At 37.0% G+C, this 21,983-nt stretch overlaps 1 protein-coding gene across 1 annotated transcript in view; it reads right to left on the reverse strand.

Moving 5' to 3' along the window:
• Window positions 1–21,983, reverse strand: part of celsr1a (cadherin EGF LAG seven-pass G-type receptor 1a) — a gene marked incomplete at its 5' end in the record, with an annotated part of 70,544 nt that overhangs the window by 14,114 nt on the left and 34,447 nt on the right. The window contains 9 exons of the mRNA XM_079454952.1: window positions 631–772; window positions 865–1,039; window positions 1,308–1,421; window positions 1,750–1,935; window positions 2,019–2,191; window positions 4,480–4,605; window positions 4,702–4,865; window positions 10,025–10,182; window positions 19,186–19,266. Coding sequence (XP_079311078.1) covers window positions 631–772; window positions 865–1,039; window positions 1,308–1,421; window positions 1,750–1,935; window positions 2,019–2,191; window positions 4,480–4,605; window positions 4,702–4,865; window positions 10,025–10,182; window positions 19,186–19,266 — 1,319 coding nt within the window. The remainder of the gene's footprint in view (window positions 1–630; window positions 773–864; window positions 1,040–1,307; window positions 1,422–1,749; window positions 1,936–2,018; window positions 2,192–4,479; window positions 4,606–4,701; window positions 4,866–10,024; window positions 10,183–19,185; window positions 19,267–21,983) is intronic.

Consider the following 21,983-nt stretch of genomic DNA (forward strand, 5'->3'; position numbering starts at 1 on the left):
CAACCCCATATTTGTGTCGAACAAATAGAACAGACAGATGTCCTTCCATCAAAAAGACGGGGGCGGTACAATAGTATATTTTGTAAAAAACAATAGGATTACAAAATGTAAAACATTTGTTATAAAGTTTAACTGCTGATTACGTGTTTTTCTACTATCGACGGTACTCACTAAACGCAAAAACGATTTTCACATTTTGGCATTATTATTCGTACGCAGATATTACAAGGTACTGGAATAACACTGAGCTCAAAACATCGGTTACTAAAAATGAGTCGTCCAAAACGTCACAAGTGTACATTTGATCGTTTTTGTCTTTATGACTATCACTCTCCTCACAAACCAAGTTCCAGACGTAGCCACCCATCATCACTTCATCCCAAAGTGCAGCTTTTGTTTATTTGCATTATACCGATATAATGTAATTAATGATAAAAGCTCAAAATTTACTTGAGCTACAAATACACGTAGATATTGATACTTCATGACCACAATCATTTGCACCTCAGACTTGATCAAGAACTATAAAAAGGTGATCAAAAATTTTAAAATACGTAATAAAAATTTTGTAGTTTACAGCAGTGTAGTGTTTAGCTTATTTAACAGAACAGTATAGTATGAGTGACTTACTTGTTTTCGCAATACTGCCCATAATAGTCCGGACTGCACTCGCATGTATAACCATGAGAGGAACTTGGCTTACGAACACAAGTGGACAAATGCTCACAGGGGTTCAGGTGGCATGCGTCCACACAGTCTTTACCAAAGAAACCTGTAAAGAAAACCAAGAACAAAATCAGAGAAAACGCTTTCAACTCAAAAACATATGAACAAACCCTGTGAATTGAATGCAGGTGTAAATACCAGGGTCACAGGTGCAGGTGTGTGCGTTCCAGTCATCCGTGCAATAACTGTTCTCAGGGCAGATGTTTGAATCGCAGGGGTTGGACGAATCGCAGCCCTCCTCGACGCGGATCTTTAGGGCCTGATGCATGTTAATGTTAGCCGTGTTGGTGGCTGTCTCGCCCATCCTCAAGCCCTGTGAAACACGTACATAAATACACTAAGGAAACAGCTAAAACAAGGTTTACATTACGAGGGTGCTTCTAACCCATGGTAAGATATACTGTAATGATGGATGCCTAGCATTACTGTGTGGTTGCTAGGGTGTTTTAGGGGCATTGCTACGTGGTAGCTAGGGTGATTTTGGTCTTTGGTGTAAATATGGCAATGATAGCCATATCGTCATTGAACTCAAACTCATCTCAGGTTATGATAACAGTACCGGTACATTCTCCAGTTCTTACCTGTATGCATCCCTTGAAGCCCTTCTGGACACTGTTGCTCTGTCCCTGAAGTCCACCAAGAAACAAGCTCCTCAGCTTGAGTCCAGGCAATTCATTCCCGATCTCTGCTGATTTCTGTAAGAGCATGCAGAGATTCAGTACATGGTTTTCATCACTTTCACTTTACCACTTTAATGATGGATGATCTCACCGGCCTCACCCAAACAGCCTAGCCCCTTGCAATTACAGAAATGTCTTCAAATTCATATTTCCTGCGAGCCCTTGACTGAACCCTGTTCATGTAACTGTATACTACTGTTCGCTTGGGTGATATGTGTTTCGTGATCTTCAAAACCGTATTGATCTGAATGTTTGTTGGATATTTGTTGTAAATAAAGGCGTCCGCTACATAACCAAATGTAAATGTAAACGATTAAGTAGGAGGGGTCACAACAAAACATACCATAAACATGTCATAATCCAGGAAGACCTGTGCCATGTACTTTGTGTCTTTCCCTTCCTTGCTGCTCCTCAGCTCCACTAGAAGGTGGTGCCATTCTCCGTCATTCACTCGGACCTCTGGGAAACCAAGCGCGGCCACCTGCTGCTCTCCCAGATTCACTTCAAACCTCACATGCTTGTCAATTATCTTAAGGAAAGTTTGGAAAAGGTTTAAAACTAAATGAGTCACTGCAGCACATAGTGAAGACAAAAACATACCTAAATACTCACCAGAAGGTTGATTTGAGATGCGCCCCCTGCATTAACCTGCAAAAGTGTTGCGGTTCCGCTGGTCTGTCTGGTGCGGAACATCAGGCCGATGTACCAAGGCACTGCAATGATGATATCGGGCTCATTCCATGATACCATGGCGTGACCATCGTAGTGCTGCGGTGAAGGCATGACTGAAAAATTTGCAAAAGTGAATTAGAAATGTCTGCATTACAGTATTCGAATCTTTGAAAGACCCTATAGAGTTTACAGCATTTCATTTTCGCTTGCTAGCTTTGAGGCCATGTATATATGATGAACTGAAAGAAATGATTCCAACAATTCTAACGCAGCCGAATTTTGTAAAATAGCCAAAGATCTGCCAGCCGATGCAGGCAGAATTACATGTTTTACTAGAGATGGACACTCTATCTGTGCTATGGCAAGAGAGTAAAGTTGATCATATCTGAATTTGGCTTTACTCGCTCTGGAAACAAGCCACTTACTGCTTCTTAAGCTGTAACGATAACAAACCGCAAAGATGGGGCTACCTCAGGCGTCCATCTCATAAGCGTAAAAAATAACACTCTTTCCTGGCAGACACACTTCTCTGGCAGAACACTAAATTGGAGAAGGGTGTCTGAGTCAACAAAGTTATTGTCTGATAATGACGTGACTTGAACGTCCACCTTTCATAACAGAATAGTGTCCCAACAGGTCGGTGAGGGGGCTGCGAGACAAGCTTGATTCCCTCTATACCCTCTTATATGGGCGCATACCATTTACTTTGTTTCGACACATACAGACTCACACACATCTATCAATGCATCGCAAAGTGTGTAAAGTCCTGTTGTGTCTGACTCTTGTGTAAGTACCAGTATTAACTGCCAAAGATGGCAAAGTGTGGTAAATTTATTGCCCTGTAAAATGTGCCGAACGTGGTATTCAAGCCCACAAGCATGCTTTTTGAATTCACCATATATTTAGGTATTTAGCTTAGAACAGAAGGTGATGTACCTCCTGTTCTTGAGGGCGCTTCAATCCAGAAGTCCAAAATTGGCAATGTTCCACATCTTAGTGAGCTTACTACCTAGATACTGTTGAAAAGCTTTGTTGGTGAGCTCTCGACACAAAAGCTGTTTCAATAAGCTGGTGGCGAAACGACACACCTCATTTTGCTCAAGTCGGTTTTACCACAGTCACCATAGTTTATCTATCTACATAAAAATACTGTTGTATACTACAGTGTTTACTACTGTAAGAGTAGTAAATTAAGTCAAGTCAAGTCAGCTTTATTTATATTGCGCTTTTTACTATTTTCATTGTTACAAAGCAGCTCTACAAGATTAAAGTTAAAACACAGGTCAAATATCAGACACACTATAAATTCCTATATGCAGTGTTCATTTAATAAAACTATAAAATTCTGGCACCCCCCCCCCCCCCCCCGGCCAGGCAAACAGTATGCAAATGGTGGCGAGGAACCCAAAACTCCATTGAAGGAGAACAAAACCTCAGAGGGAAACCAGGACTAACCAGGGGATTCCAGATCCCCTCTGACAAACACTGCAGCCTCTGCTAAAGCTCTAAGAAAATTTGATTTAAGATTATCATCAAATTATAGCATACTACATCAATATTAATATAGTATACTACAATATTCTGTTGCATTACCATAGTAAATTGATGAATTCTAGTAAGTGTCCTATTGCCATAACAATATTACTATATTATAGTACAGTACAGTATTCTGTAGCAGCAACCATAGTAAATTAATAAACTGTAGATAATACAATAGTAAACTGCAATATTTACTTACTGGGGGGTAAAAACTCTTAAGTGTTTAGGAATTACAGTAAATACTACAGTATGTTTTGGATGATATACATGGTTACTACACTTACTACATTAAAACCATGGTAAATCTTCCCAAGGGAAACTCATTGAAAATGTTTATCCTAGATAGCAAACTGTAGTAAATGGTAATATTAATTATAAATATACTATATATACTGTATATATAAGTACAATAGGTTGCACTTGTCTGTGCTGTATAATACATGTAGTGTTAAGATAACAACAATTAGCAACATGCTATTCTACATTTTAGTTGATAGAAATATCAACTTAAAGCGATTCACTTTTAAGGTTCTGTTTGAGCAAGAACACTGACTTATAAATAAGCAGCCTAGGTAGCCAGAAAGACCTCTCATTCTCCATTTGAGCACAGCTTTAAGAGCAAAACAAAACAAAGCAAGTCCTGGTCTATGAGGTTGATATGGGTAGACCAGATCCTGGCTGATGTTTATCACCGGAGACATTTCCCTTCCGGGAAACACCATCAAATTAACGTACCGCCTGCTTCCTTGACTTCCTTGACCAATCAACGCCTGATTTAAAACAACAAATGCATACACATGTGCTCAATGCATCCAAGAACAAGCATGTGCACCCTGGCACACTTCCAGTCGCGTCCACCTACCCTGATCGCAGTTCTTGCCGCCTCGTCCTTCAGAGCAGTAACAGAGGTAGGTGTTCCACTTGTTTTCACAATGGCCGCCGTGCTGACACAAGCCTTCATAGCAGAAATTATTTTTCGCTGGACAGCCTAAACATAAGAATACATTAATATTAGTATTAAGGCCGCGCAATACTAAATCAAACAATACAAGTATGCTTGTAACACAGAATGCTAGACAAAGACCTTCTGTGGTGCCGTTGTTGGCGATGTAGCTGGCCATGTCTATGGATTTGCTATCGATGGTCAAGTTTCTCATGCAACCCACAAAGTCTCTGTTGCGTATGGGGAAGTCCTCGGGTAGGTTAGGCACGCCACCTAGCAGAAGGGGACCAGTTAAATCCAAGGACCTGTAATGGAGAAACCAATGTTAAAAAAGGCCATCAACCTTTGTTCATTCCAAAACATGGTGAGCTGTCTCATCTAGTGTCTACATAGTACAGTTGCCTTATAAGGATGCACTTAACCCAAAACGAACGAAGAGTTGAAATATTTATAACCCAGGACGGCATACAAATACTTACTGTGTGTTCACATCAAGCGCGACTTGCGCGAATAAAACGCGCTATTGGCGAGTAGTTGGACCCTTAAACATTTGGATTTTACTCGCTTCATTCACGTCATGGGAGGGGCTTCTGCTGGGCATCTCCCGTCTAATTGCGAAATGGTGGACATGGATTTTATTGAGAGGATAGCTGCGCATTATGTGCTATGGAAGGCTGAAGATAGACATATAGACTCGTTCGGTGCCATGTCTGGGTCCTTCGAAGGTGCAGTCCTTCATTGTTGTTTCATATTTCTGCTTCCGCTCGCTATGTCATAATCACGTCACTTCTAGAGCAGGCTGCTGATTGGTTAACGCGGTTCCAAAGTTCAGATTTTTCAACTCACGTGACTAACGCTCACATCATTCGCGCCGCCTCATTCGCGCAAATCGCGCCGCAAGCGCGTCTGTCGCGTCTTTGCATTGACCTAACATGTAAATCACTCGTGCTTAATGCTTCATTCGCGCTTGGTGTGAACACACAGTAAAGCGAAGTGTGGGGGATATGCGACTCACCATTGAGTTCAACAGAGAGTAACTTTCTAACAAAACCATACACCTAAGACCTGATTATTAGGTCAGTTCCTAAAATTTTATATTTGAATTATTCTCCCAATATGGCCACCATTTTATATAATGTTTTGCACTAAGCCTGTTGCAAAGCATTCTGGGATTGCCTTAAGCATGAAATAGATGCAAGATTTTTGCTATAGAACAAAAAAAACTAAATGTTTGTTACTGATCCCAAAACGTGCAGGTCTATGTAAAGTTTATTCAACCCATCTCAAAGTCTCGCAGTAAACAGAAGTCACAATAATGTTTGCGTGAGAATCAACATGCCCAACAATCACATTTAACATGCTGACGTTTGCAGAACTTACTGTGACCAGATGCACATTTTTGGGGAGGAGTAGGAAACACAGAAAGCTGCGGTTAATACCTACAATGTAATATGCTTCAGCATGGTTGTAATTTTAACCAAGCTGTTTCCAGTGAAAATTCCAAACGCAGATCCACAAATTGCTGATACACGTAACAAAAACATTACGGTACATAATAAAGCATAGTATAAGTAGCCGTATTATGATGCAGAAATTATGTAATTTAGCAAAAACATTAACTTACATCTTAAATACACATAAAGATGATTTATAAATAAAGTAAATGCAAACAGGTAACCCATCCTAAATTACATGTCAATCCCTGTATCCATGGCAACAGGGCCACAGGGAATGGAATTTTGCCATGTGATATAAAACAGGTCGGTGCTCATCAGTCTGGAGCGACGGGTTAAATCTTCACATATATGAGTTGTTGATTCTTTGAGCTTTTTAATGAACAACCGTGTTCTGGCATGCATGACGCTGACTGTGCCTCCGACAACATAAAACAAACAAATCCAAAACAGCACCAGTAAACAGACATGAGTGGAAAGATCGTTCAGAGCTAAAAGACGTGTGTGTTCTGACAGACTGCGAATAGCCGTGGGAATGTGCATACGTATGAGTCACTACCAAGCTCATTAAAATAATGAGTTATTGTGAGGTTAACACAATGTCCTAGGCAAACATTGTGTACAAACTAGGTCTATACTGTAGAATTAAATATAAAATTAATGTTTGTTGCTGTGTCATTTTTTGTCTGGCATACATGGATTGGTTTACCTTTGTTAGGCTTTGTCTTAATTATATATTTGAGAGCGAGAGAAATTATGTAAGAGAACGTATATGAGAGAAACTATATAAGAGAAAGTATATAAGAGAAAGTATATGAGAGAAAGTATACAAGAGAAAGTATATATAAGTGTATGAAAGTATATGAGAGAAAGTATATAAGAGAAAGTATATGAGAGAAAGTACTTTCTATATAAGAGAAAGTATATGAGAGAAAGTATATGAGAGAAAGTATATGAGAGAAAGTATATGAGAGAAAGTATATAAGAGAAAGTATATGAGAGAAAGTACTTTCTATATAAGAGAAAGTATATAAGAGAAAGTATATGAGAGAAAGTATATGAGATAAAATATATAAGAGAAAGTATATAAGAGAAATTATATGAGAGTAGGTATATAAGAGAACGTATATGAGAGAAAGTATATAAGAGAAAGTATTTTCTATATAAGAGAAAGTATGTAAGAAAAAGTATATAAGAGAAAGAACTTTCTATATAAGAGAAAGTATTTAAGAAAAAGTATATAAGAGAAAGTACTTTCTATATAAGAGAAAGTATGTAAGAGAAAGTATATAAGAGAAAGTACTTTCTATATAAGAGAAAGTATTTTCTATATAAGAGAAAGTATATGAGAGAAAATATAAGAGAAAGTATATGAGAGAAAGTATATAAGAGAAAGTATATGAGAGAAAGTATATAAGAGAAAGTATATGAGAGAAAGTATATAAGAGAAAGTATATTAAGGAAAATATATGAGAGAAAGTACTTTCTATATAAGAGAAAGTATATGAGAGAAAGTACTTTCTATATAAGAGAAAGTATGTAAGAGAAAGAACTTTCTATATAAGAGAAAGTATTTAAGAAAAAGTATATAAGAGAAAGTACTTTCTATATAAGAGTATATGAGAGAAAGTATATATAAGTGTATGAAAGTATAGAGAAAGTATATAAGAGAAAGTATATGAGAGAAAGTACTTTCTATATAAGAGAAAGTATATAAGAGAAAGAACTTTCTATATAAGAGAAAGTATTTAAGAAAAAGTATATAAGAGAAAGTACTTTCTATATAAGAGTATATGAGAGAAAGTATATATAAGTGTATGAAAGTATAGAGAAAGTATATAAGAGAAAGTATATGAGAGAAAGTATATGAGAGAAAGTATATGAGATAAAATATATAAGAGAAAGTATATAAGAGAAATTATATGAGAGTAGGTATATAAGAGAACGTATATGAGAGAAAGTATATAAGAGAAAGTATTTTCTATATAAGAGAAAGTATGTAAGAAAAAGTATATAAGAGAAAGAACTTTCTATATAAGAGAAAGTATTTAAGAAAAAGTATATAAGAGAAAGTACTTTCTATATAAGAGAAAGTATGTAAGAGAAAGTATATAAGAGAAAGTACTTTCTATATAAGAGAAAGTATTTTCTATATAAGAGAAAGTATATGAGAGAAAATATAAGAGAAAGTATATGAGAGAAAGTATATAAGAGAAAGTATATGAGAGAAAGTATATAAGAGAAAGTATATGAGAGAAAGTATATAAGAGAAAGTATATTAAGGAAAATATATGAGAGAAAGTACTTTCTATATAAGAGAAAGTATATGAGAGAAAGTACTTTCTATATAAGAGAAAGTATATGAGAGAAAATATAAGAGAAAGTATATGAGAGAAAGTATATAAGAGAAAGTATATGAGAGAAAGTATATAAGAGAAAGTATATGAGAGAAAGTATATAAGAGAAAGTATATTAAGGAAAATATATGAGAGAAAGTACTTTCTATATAAGAGAAAGTATATGAGAGAAAGTACTTTCTATATAAGAGAAAGTATATGAGAGAAAGTACTTTCTATATAAGAGAAAGTATGTAAGAGAAAGAACTTTCTATATAAGAGAAAGTATTTAAGAAAAAGTATATAAGAGAAAGTACTTTCTATATAAGAGTATATGAGAGAAAGTATATATAAGTGTATGAAAGTATAGAGAAAGTATATAAGAGAAAGTATATGAGAGAAAGTACTTTCTACATAAGAGAAAGTATATAAGAGAAAGAACTTTCTATATAAGAGAAAGTATTTAAGAAAAAGTATATAAGAGAAAGTACTTTCTATATAAGAGAAAGTATATAAGAGAAAGAACTTTCTATATAAGAGAAAGTATTTAAGAAAAAGTATATAAGAGAAAGTACTTTCTATATAAGAGAAAGTATTTTCTATATAAGAGAAAGTATATGAGAGAAAATATAAGAGAAAGTATATGAGAGAAAGTATATAAGAGAAAGTATATGAGAGAAAGTATATAAGAGAAAGTATATGAGAGAAAGTATATAAGAGAAAGTATATTAAGGAAAATATATGAGAGAAAGTACTTTCTATATAAGAGAAAGTATATGAGAGAAAGTACTTTCTATATAAGAGAAAGTATATGAGAGAAAATATAAGAGAAAGTATATGAGAGAAAGTATATAAGAGAAAGTATATGAGAGAAAGTATATAAGAGAAAGTATATGAGAGAAAGTATATAAGAGAAAGTATATTAAGGAAAATATATGAGAGAAAGTACTTTCTATATAAGAGAAAGTATATGAGAGAAAGTACTTTCTATATAAGAGAAAGTATATGAGAGAAAGTACTTTCTATATAAGAGAAAGTATGTAAGAGAAAGAACTTTCTATATAAGAGAAAGTATTTAAGAAAAAGTATATAAGAGAAAGTACTTTCTATATAAGAGTATATGAGAGAAAGTATATATAAGTGTATGAAAGTATAGAGAAAGTATATAAGAGAAAGTATATGAGAGAAAGTACTTTCTACATAAGAGAAAGTATATAAGAGAAAGAACTTTCTATATAAGAGAAAGTATTTAAGAAAAAGTATATAAGAGAAAGTACTTTCTATATAAGAGAAAGTATATAAGAGAAAGAACTTTCTATATAAGAGAAAGTATTTAAGAAAAAGTATATAAGAGAAAGTACTTTCTATATAAGAGTATATGAGAGAAAGTATATATAAGTGTATGAAAGTATAGAGAAAGTATATAAGAGAAAGTATATGAGAGAAAGTACTTTCTACATAAGAGAAAGTATATAAGAGAAAGAACTTTCTATATAAGAGAAAGTATTTAAGAAAAAGTATATAAGAGAAAGTACTTTCTATATAAGAGTATATGAGAGAAAGTATATATAAGTGTATGAAAGTATAGAGAAAGTATATAAGAGAAAGTATATGACAGAAACTGTATAATATAAAGTACATAAGAGAAAGTTTATAAGAAATAAGAACACTCACTTCTTCTGTCCGGTTTGGGTTCCCTGTGCAGCACAGGAGTAGTTGCTGATTTGACTGCCGAATCTCACAGCCATGGAGATGTCACAGTCGTCCACGGCAACCACTGCCACTTTCTCACCTGATGGTCCTTGAGGCAACCCCAAATAACTGATCCTAGGCTGAGAAAACATGAAATCACAACATAAATAACACATCCCAAATTAGAGCTCCAACTATACACACTTTTAAAAATAAAGGTGCTTCGTGAAGCCATTAAAGAAGCTTTGTGGTCTAAATGGTTTAAACTAAAAAAAACTTAAAATCTTCTGTGAATACTTGACAGACAAATGAAAAGAAAATATGTAGAGTACACTAGCTTATCATATGACATATCACCTTTTGAGATCACTTCATACACTTTGTCACGTTAAAGGCACATACTGTAGGTAACCACGTGTCATTTTTCAACATAAAGTTGACTGGGTTATTGTATTCCTCGGTTTCAGATGGGAAGTGCAAAAGCCTTTATGAGGTTTATGAGATTAATCTGATCTGGGTGGTATGAGATGTTTACAGAGCTCCATGCACACATCAATGCATGCACATACAGATCAAATCTGTTTACAACAGATATCCTTGTGTTATACCTTGTCTATAAACTGAATCTGGATCAGGGCCGATGTGGGCCATCTGTGTGATCGTGTTTATTGAGTTTATTGTGTCTCAGCATGGGACTTTATCTATACTGCCGCTCCTAAATCACTCTTTCCAAAAACACAGGCTAACTTTCCATTAGGTGCTATCAAAACATGCTACAGTTCTCGACTTGCGTAGACTCGGGCATATGGGTGTTTTAGCATATCCCCTCGGGCAGGGATTGTTTTGTTTCAAAAATACCACATTATACTTTTTTGGAACATTGTCTCATTTCTTTATTATTCACTCGTGATCATTTCTGATAAAAGTCAAACTGAGATGAACTGTGACTTGGCTAAACTTGTCTCTCCAATATTTTAAATTTAGACTCCGATACCAAGCTCAACCGCTAGATGTCAATGTACCATCGGTTTCTTTAAATGCGACCAAACTACAGGACCAATTCAGATAGTTTATTGAATACAATTAATATACAGTACAATAATAATAACAAATTAAATTAAACATTTCATTATTATTAGACACTAGTCAAACAGTAGTTAACTGGGGGTCAGGCGCGTGTTTTCAGTATATATATTTTTAAATATTATTCCAACTCTAACACCAACATTTCTATCACACATTGTTGTCAAACTAAATAAATAGCCTAATAACATATTTGCTATAAACAAAAATGACAGAATCCATAATAGTATACATGATAGTAAATGTTTGTAAGTAAACAACTTCTAAACTTCGGTAAGTCTTAGAAACGCCTACGAATGAAATCTTAGTTTTCTAGCTCCATCTGTCTGGCTGTGGGCAGATCTGTTTCTCAGGAAAGTGTGACCTCGGATTGAATGGGAATTCTGAAAGCACCAGGGCGTGTTCGCAGAGAGAAATCCCAACGGGGGACCACGGCAGACAAAAACAGCTTCAAAAAAATCTTTAAACAGGAGTCTGTCCCCGAACAACAAGCTCAGGAAAAGGAGAGCACGCTTTCATTGCTTTTTGCTGCATTTGTTTGGCCCGTTTCCAACAGGATATAAGGGTGTCAGATATTATTGAGATGGATATCTAGGCTTATGCCGTGTGCTTAAAACATACATGTGGCCCATTATCAAAATAAAAGAAATCTTCTTCATAAAAACACGATTCAATTCATGTATGGCATTGAGTCTACAGTTGGTTTCTATGGATGCCGTAAAGCAAATTGATCATATAATACACTTATGTATTTTAGCATGAGTGCAACATTGTATTGACCGTTGAGAATAAAGTGAGTTCAATATAAACTGTACAGCATTCAAATATTATTTTCGTCCTCAATGCTGCTGTAATCACGTATTAGTTTAGCCGACATCGGAGCGTATAACTTTGTGCCTTGTACCATAAAGCACGACACGGTCAACAACAGCCAAGGTCAAGTATTTTCTCCCTGCCAGCTTTGATTTAGGGGCTCAGCTTCATGCCGCCTGATTTCACCAGCTCATTTAGCGGACCCCTGAATCACTGGAGTAGAATAACACTCCACCTGCCAAACATAGCAGGATAACACTGTTTTTTAGAAACTTTCCACACTTTTTTATTGCAGGACCAACATAAACAGGTATAGTCTGTTTTGAGGCCGATCTTCATATTTTTAAATGGAAAGATTTCATATTATTAGTTTTTATCTTATGTGATGTTATATAAATACAATTTCATTTAATTGCACAATACTCGGTGGATATCAAGACCATTGGCATTGCTAGTCATTCATAGACTAAAATGTATTTTTGTCAAACCATTACGGTGCGTCCCACAGTTTTGGATTTTTAACACATTCTCCGTTTAGATATTTTGAAATGGAAATATTTCATTTTTTCTCTCTTAGTTTTTACTTTGTGAACACAGGATTGTCCGGACCTCCGCCGTAAGTAGAACATAGAGACCGCAAGCCCCCCAGCCACCCCCCAAAGCCGTAAACCTACGGGAAACACTGTAAACCATAGCGTGTTCCCTAAGATTGAACCCATGACCTTTGCAATGCTACTCTACCACGCTACACAATCATTAGTTTTGCCAAAAAGACTTTTAATTTATTTACATATTGACCCTTGTGTCATTCAAAACGTGTGTGATTCTTACTACAGAACACATTACAAGATACAAAATGTCTCAGTGGATTTAAGTGCGTGTCGACTAGTGTTCTTGCATTTCTTAAAATATCTTCTTTAATGTCTTGCATAAAAAAAATCACACAGGTCTGGCAGTAAATAACGAAAGAATTATAAATGTTGGGCTATTACTTTAGGCCCTCCGCGGATGCAGTTTCAGTCCTTTTAGCCTGGGTGGCTCTATTGCATGGTGTAAAATGACCAAAACAAAGACTTCTGTGTCAAGACAAGACCACATTACCCAGAATAACCCTCAGCTTCGCACACCCAAACCCGTAGACGACCTATGTGTACGCAGCTGTTTTATTTAAATACAAATGGCTTTATACAAAACAATGCTATAGATAAAACAACGTGACACTGGCGTGTATTTAAAAATAAAGTGGAATTAAAATCTCAGATATACAACGTTTGACGGCTTAAGTCCTATTAGCCTAGATATCACTGATCCCACTTTGAACTTGTTAATCGACTTTTCCTCTGTTATTTGTCTGTGTCGCTTTGGTGAGGCGGTAACCACGCAAGCGAAGGGGTTTATCGGGGGTAGATCAAGGTCTCTAGGGGTTTTGGCCATGTTCCACACAGTCGTACAGAAATCGAGTTGGGCTCCAAACCCAAACCGCAGGTGCAGATGAGAGTTAAGCGTGCTGTTCGGGCAGGTACTGTCTCTGTGGTTATCGTAACATTGAAACGCAAACCATCAAATCAGTTTTCAAAACAATAGAATTCCTATAAAAGTCCTTTAAAATAAACACTCTACTAACAGCGAGACCTGGATGTTTGGTATGAAATATCAACCGTCAGTGTTTCTCCAAACAAATACACTTAAACTCTCAATATCTGTCTGGCTGCATTCCACGTGTCTTCAAGCTTCTGACACTGACAGGTGTCTACTTGTGTGAGGTTTCCACCTCGGGCTGAAACTCCGCAGACCTTCCACAACCATCCACATATTCCAACGTTATATGTGACCTTGGATCACAAATCCTTAGTCAAAATACATTGCAGCCAAAAAACATCATGATATCGAGTTAATATCATGTTAGATGGTTTGTAAATGTCCTACCCTAAATATATAAAAACGTTATGGCCGCACTTTATTTTAAGGTCCAATTCTCGGTATTAATAAACCAGTTACTACAACTTTTGCCTCAGTAAACTCCTAATTTGTTGCTTATTAATAGTTAATGGTAGTTGTTAGGTTTAGGTATTGGGTAGGATTAGAACATGTCATGCTACTAAAACAGAGAATATGCTAATAATAGGCATGCTAACAAGCAACTAGTTAATAGTGAGGATTGTGAGGGGATGGCCTTTTACACTGCCTCTTATGAACGACGTCAAAGGCAATATTCTCAATATTTTACATTTTTTTCCAGAGTTTTAAACGGTTGTATGTCCGCCATATATTATCCTATGCTAACAAACCATACATCAAAAGCTTATTTGTTCAGCTTTCAGATCCTTGTTGGGGTCACATATACAGTATATTATTTCCTTGTAGAGCCTATGAATGGAAATATTGTGTTTGGGGTGTTTTGGTGATTTTTGCATTATCCTTTAATCTCCCCTATGTGCTTATGCAGGTGAATTGATCCAGCACAGCAGATGTTGGATCCGGTTTCAGTGCAGTCTCAGGAGGGAAGAGGGTGTCATTTGCTATAATGTTGAAGCAATGAGGGCTTTTCGTAGCTCTAAATTGGTGCCATAACAGCCAACAATAATTGATTCGCTCTGATTCGTTCTAATATAAGCGACCGGTCACATGGGATTTGCAATTCGGGTGATCCAGAACCCAAAAAATCCAGAATTCAGAATCATGATGTAAAAGTGTAACATTCGTAATTGGTGAAAACGTGAACTATTTTTCCTATTCTAGGTAAGAAAGCTAGATTTGAATGTTTCTCAGGAGTGTTAAAAAACCACTACACACTGGTCGTCAGGGACGGAGGGCTTGCTGGAGCCATGGCAACGCACTTGATCCCAACAGCACCCGGCTGAGGTCAGAGAGAATGAAAGGAAGAAAGAGAAGCCATGGGAGACTGAGTCAGGCATGTGCAAACCTTTATTTTCACCGCTAGCAGAACGGTGGAATAATGACGTCAATACAATGCATTTTATATATTTTATAATTAGTTATGTACCTTTAGTCCGTCCTCGAACTGAATAATGGTTTAGGGGGGACACCCGCATGGGATGTTTTCTTGTGCGGGAGCAAAAATCTTAAAACTTTTTTTAAAATAGTTTTAATAGAAAATATTGTAAAACAATTCTAAAGTATATTATCAGAGTGTCTATTTAAACATTAACTCGCCCACCTGTATCTGACCGGAATAGAGAAAATGTAAGAAACACTTAGACAGTGTCTCCAGTGGCACAGGGAGTCATATTTAAAATATTTATCACATCTTATCTGCACACATTTCAGATTAGTCATTATTATTATTATTATTATTTAAACAAATATCCGAGGCCCCCCTCCCAAGTACATTTTTAACCTTTTACAGGGGGTTCAAATTTTTACCATTTAGTTTACGATTTAATACGGATCAAAGCCGGGCACTACTGTGAGAAACCGTCACGAGATGTTTCAGAAAAAACTTTGTACATGTTGTAAATTTGATAGCTCATTTGCAGGGACCTCAGTCATGTCTTACGGTTATGTCTACGTTTCTTCTTTGAACAGAATTGAGTTTCACATTCTCAAATGATCTGTTCTGGACATGTACTGTTCAGCCCAGTCAATGTACTTACAAGCGTAATAATAAGAATCAATCACAAATATGCCCTGAGTCAACCTTCAAGACATCTCAGTGTTTGGACTGCAGACACAAGTCAGTACAGGAGAACACAACTGTAAACGGCACTAAATGGCTTGTGGTTTTCCCAGAGGGTCGGACCGAGCTCCAGTTTGACACTTAAGCTTATGGGAAACCTCTGGATTTTAGGTAAAACTGCTCAGCTTTCAGATAAAAATGTCCGAGCTAACGCCGATCTGTCAGTAATACAGGAAACGGTTATTTAGGATTAAAGTGGAACGTCAATCAATAGATTGAGTTACACGTAAAACTACAAAAACAACACGGAAAACAAACTGATAATAGTGTCATCTTACGCTTTTGCATTAGTCATGAAATATGTTCAAGTACGAGTCGTACACGGAATATTCAATATGTTTTTTTCGAAACAACAAAAAATGTCTGTTGCATCAATACTCGATTAGCTTTTAATGTGCAAAAATTGGTTTAGAAAAAATACATAGCGAGGTAGACTTGGTTTTCCACTATGTATATACGTTTTTTTATATTATGTCAAAGTTACCATTATTAATAAAGCACTTTTAACAATACTTACTCTTTAAAGCAGGTTTTTAAGATTTCGTGAAACGCACCACTGAGACATTTTTACACAACAGGAAGTCCAGCATGAAAGATGATTTGATTTGGGTTATACTAAGGAAATGCTTTCCTTATTGTTGTCTCACACCTATCCAAACTCTGTGAGGTTATTTGGCCGGAGCATGTGTCACGACAGAATCCAAGTGTGTGTGTGTGTGTGTGTGTGTGAACGTGTCGTACAGGAGGGGGATATTTGTCACACTGATCTCTTTACTATCCTCAAACAACATTACCTCACCCCCCCTCCAGCAGTGTAAACCTAGAGCTGTGAATAATTCAAGGGAACGAGCCCCGGTCTACACACACATCCTCCCTCAGGTCATACACTTAACACAATGTTATCGGCTGGCCAATGGGACAAGAGTAACAATTTGAAACCCATGTGTCTCAATTACACATTTCATTTATCAATGCGCGCTCATGATCCGAACAGAAAGAGATGGACGTGTGCTTTTGTCCAATGCTATGCGTTATTTCACCAAACTCGCCTTTAAGAAAAAAAGTGTGCAGGCAGGGTCATCTCTTATTTCACATGCTGTCCACTTTGCCTCATTGAACAGGTTACCTAAGACGTTCATGTCTCATGACAAAGTCTTTTTAGAAAGTATACCATACCTTACCACGTCTGACATGACCTTACCATAGATGTACAATTGTGGCGATGTGTCAACATCATGTCACGCTATCTAAGCTACAAGATATTCACTACAAAATGGAAAACCTGCATATTGCAAAAGTGACTTACTTCTTTTATGAGTATGTGTGTGACCTGGGATTTAACCCGTGACCTATGCACCAAGCTAACCAGTTTAGCTACAGTTATAAATTACAACTGCAAATGCCTTAGGTGACACGAGGCATCGATGTAAAGTACAGTAGAAAAAACAACTAACTGCTTGATACTTTTGATACCCGACAAAAAGTATGCACAGACCTTATAGTATAAACCTGAACGGAGATACCAATAAATTATTACTGTTGATATAGTACAGTATGTATAATTCCGAACCAAATCGAGTCCTAAATAATCAAGGAACGTGAGTTGTTGTAAACGTAGTTGTTCCTTCACAAACTCTTTCATGGGTGGAATTTGGGAACCGTCCAATTCAAGATGTGGGTACAGTCAGGTTCTCCAAAACAGATCGAACCGTTACTTCTAAAAAATGTGACCTAGACCTCAGGAAGATTAACGGATAGGTCGTAACGTTCCGTTCTTACTCTACAGGCTTGAACTCCAGTGCATTGCTCCAGCGAGACCTGAATGACAGCTGTATCGCAGTCTTGCCAACTCAGCAGCCAAGATTTTAGTGTTGCTAAAATCCCTTGACAAGAATTTCATCGTCTTAACATTAACTCACCACTAATCTCTCCATGCTGTGGGCCAATTATCTAATTAGCGACTCGAGGGAAAACAACAAAGGCGGCAATACTTGGAAACCGTTCGGAAAACTCGACTCTTGAAAAGTGAAAACGATTGATGTCTTTTACCGCTATGACTTGTCCTGGGTGATGGCATGACATCTGCTGTAAATGTGCCAATGTAAATATAATACAAATGATTTCTTAACCGTTGCTCGGTAGGTAAGAGGCAATACGAGTTTCTCTACTTTGACAATCAGACATCAGACACCAAACTAGCTTGCAAAGATGAAAGTCGATTCCGTAACATTTGCCTGTATATCGACAACAACTAAAAACTGAAGATTCTTTAGGTATTTGTCTTTACATGGGTTACAGTCAAACGACATCAAGCTGACATTTTCTGCCAAGTCGTACCCAACATTTATAAACCATTAATATACGCTTACTGTTGTGAGTCGGGGTATGGTAAGGCGCCAGTTTTAAACACTTATTTTATGTACTTGCTCAAGAACTTATTTTAATTCATTTTTAACCAAACATTGCTTGTATTGCAGGCATCTGAGGACAGCATTTCCTTTCATCTCAATGGCAGCCATTTTTGCTCATGAGCTCTCGCACTTCTACACACAAGATTTTTTTTAACCAAGTCACGTTGAGCCATAAGAGAATACCATCCCCAAGTAATGATATCTCTCCTAATGCATTTAGTAATGAACGCTATTATGTTTTGTTTTAAGAGCACCAGATGCTAACAGCAAGGAGTCGTGATGTCACTTTTCCTTCCTCTACAGGGCGTGACGCTCTCAATAACTCATCTATCATCCTCTCTCGTCCCATTTCCCTCTCTGAAGCATTTAAACGATCACGACAGCTTTTCCATGGGGTGGAGACACGCCGGGTTTCCATATGACGTGCAAATGTAACATTTCTGTAGATATTAATAAACTAAACCAAAATCATGTGAGCTAACCTATGATAGCAAATATGGAAAATCATACGTCCATCCAGTTTTGAACCTTGTGAGTGCCACTATGACAGTGTCAAACGTACTATAGTGGTCAGAAATGTTTTTAAAATGGCCAACTAATCTTGAATCCAAAAATAATGCCTAGAGCTATTTCTCAAACCTTGCTTTTATTCTTTGGCACTATGCTGTGATTCTCATCTGAACATAAATGTTATCTCCGACAACAATTTAGTTTAGCACACAACTGTTCTTGTACGCTTGAATGCTTGAAAAACTGTTAAAGTCTACTAAGCATTTATTTATAGATGCCATATGCAATGCCATGTGTTGGAAGGGCACGTTCTTTTTAAAACTGCTTGCAATATATAATCCGAAACAATATTAATTCTGTAAGATTCCCATCGCTAGTAATGAATTCCAAGGACACATGCTGCAGTCAAAAAGGAGCTCTGGGCCTTTATTCACAAAGCTTCTCAAACTACAGGGGCTGATTCAGGATTCGGTTTAATGTTGGCCTTTGTTTCTCCAAAACGGAAAACTTCTAGAGTGATCTACAAGCAGCCCTGAGGACTATGAGACGCTTTGTAAATGCGGACCCTCAAGTCGGAGCGATAGTAGGAACCGCCACCGCTAGCTACGCTAGGCCACTGGATACAGTACCTCCTTATGAGTGAGCTCCAGCCAGGCCATATAGAGAGGGACACGCAGCACCCCACTGGAGTCCAGCAGGTGCAGGCTGTCCTGCGTAGACCACGGGAGAAAAAGTGGCTATTAGAACGCATGATAAAGCCCCTCAGACCCACAGATTAGCATTCTAAAATAGCGCCAAGTGCTAGTTCAACGGAAACTACGGCATTGATGCTTGTTAAAGCATGATGGTCCATGCTCCATGTATTCTTTACTTTGAAAATGTCATTCCCAAAACATTTTTAACCTTTTTCTTACAAAACTCTTAGGACAATGTTTAATATCTGGTTACCAACTTTCTTGAAAATGTCAAGATATGACAAGCAGGTAAGTAAATTTTGACCGAATTTTCATCTTTGGGTGAACTATCACTTTAAAGTTTTGATGTACTGTATGAAAATATTTTGAAGAGCTGGTCAAATCTATGAAGGAAATCCCTGACTTCTTTATGTGTTTTATAATACATAACTATGGAATCTTGTATCTGGTTTTACTCATATGCATGTACCTATATATCCAATGTGTTCTCTTTGTAGAGAGTTGAATATAAATATTTTATATATATATCAGACACATACGAAAATGTTACAGTTATATAAGTTTGTCTGGGAATTAGTGTGTGTCATATAAATCCCCCATGAAATGAATTCTACTGCTGGAACTAAGCTGGGGGAAAATGTAAAGGTCTTAAATTAGCTGTGAGAAAATGAGTGTGTAAAGTCACTGTAAACACAGCAACACACAATACTGTATATTTGATATGCTGTTCGCATGTTGCTTAGCAAACAGTATGATAAGCGTTAAAATTAAAATAAAAAAGTACAAGACAATTCTTTCATTGCAACATTTAGGTTTATATTTTAATTCACACAATTAAATAAAACGATTTTTTTTATAGTAAAAAATTATCTTGATTCGTCTACCATCTTGAATGATTTTCTCTTAAGGCAGGTTGTTGCAATGCATCAAAGGCACATGGAAATCTATCTTCGTATGTGAAACTATTGCAGAAGGTAGAATAGTGTCTCTTTCTAGCATCTGCAGCATTCTTTGCTATTGCCAAACACTCGTGACTTTTTCCAAAGGTCAACTATTGGTTTACACTGTTTAAATACAATACAAAACATCTATAAACATAAATGCAAAAACGAGGACTGAAAACCTGTTTTATTATTTTCCTGATTATCTTTTTACAAAGATCTTTGTCTCGTTAAAGTTCCCATGAAATCAAACAGTGTTTTACACTTAGTTTTTTTATTTTTGTACATGATTTATCCGTGCGCACCATAATTCATTTGCAATTGAAATCTTTTATCAAAAACATTAAGCTACCCTCACCCTCTCAACAACAAATTCTGCAGGACGTAAGCAACAAAAACAGAGGTTGGACTATACTAAAGTCCCTTCGCCTTCAGGCCCAACTTACAACAAACCAATCCAAAAAAGAGAAAAAGGGAAGGGCAAAATAAAGCCCCGCCCTAATGGATATACATCACGATACGGAAAAGAAGTCAATCGCAACTTCCATTTCATGGTGACTTTAAGGAAGACTTACTGTATATATGCAATGTATACATTGTGTTGCATTTTTAGCATTGTCATAAGAAGAGCTTGATTGGGCATCAGGTGTATTCAAGGAGACAGTAACTTTATAAACAGCTACATTTCACGTCTATGGCCCTGTGGAACTGCGAGTTACAGTACTTGCACTGCATCCCCCAAGCATTTGTTTGGCTTTGGCGTACTTGAGTAGCGTACATTTGTAGCCAAAGGATTTCATATGTTCCCCCTCTGACCCCATAAATTCACCACAGGGCATTAGGTATGACTGGGGCACTTTGTCTTTCTTTACGTTCCCTTAAGTGCAGCGGTACCTTAAAAGGCTGTAAAAGCAGATTCCATTGAAAATCCACTGAAATCCCACCAAGCCTGTCGCTGATGTGTGGAAGGTGATAATCAGGAGACGCGTTAACTTTTTGAAGATTGTCTACACATCTGGACAGTTAAGCTGATCCTGACAGTTCTCATACGGTTTCTCTATTGCTTGGCTTCCAATTCTGAACTTTTGCCAGCTGTTATTCTCATAGGGTCTCATGTGCCAGTGTGTGTTTGAACAATTCGGCGTGGTACCATAAATCACAGCTCACAGGATACGACAGCTGCGTGCTGTCACACACTTGTTGTGTTTCTAGCCTGTCTTGCCCTACTTGTACAGTACTTGTGTGTGTTTGTATTGAGGTGGAGCAGGTGGAGCAGTTTTGACAGATGCGTGTGAAGACTCCCACTTGGCTGGTGGTCTCTGACACCCTTTCTACACCTGCTATGTAGTAGCTGTTTATTTAGCACCTTGTAAAGGTATGTTTGTGTGTTTCACCAATAATAGCAAATCAGCTGGCGCGTCACAAGAAAACCTGCCTTTATTTTTATCATCGACTCAATCACCACAAAATAAAGAGCATAATCAAACAAGTACCTACACATAGTACACTATACAATGTCAAATTTGCACTGTATAGTAAACATGTGCAATGTGGTTGCTAGGGTGTTCAAGGTGGGTGGTTGCTTATTGGCTCAATCCCAGTGGTTGTCAGTGTTGCTATGTGGTTTTCACCAAAACAATCGCAGTACTTGGAAAATGATCAGCAATCTGAACATACCTTCTTGCTCATGGGTGCAATATTAAACATCAAAGTGAGTCATAATGTACGGTCGCTGTCCCGAAACCAACCAATCGGATATTCAAATCAACCTTCTGTTTCAAAGAAGAAAGT

This window comes from Barbatula barbatula (assembly GCF_947034865.1).
Source record: "Barbatula barbatula genome assembly, chromosome: 4".
NCBI classification, from domain to species: Eukaryota; Metazoa; Chordata; class Actinopteri; order Cypriniformes; family Nemacheilidae; genus Barbatula; species Barbatula barbatula.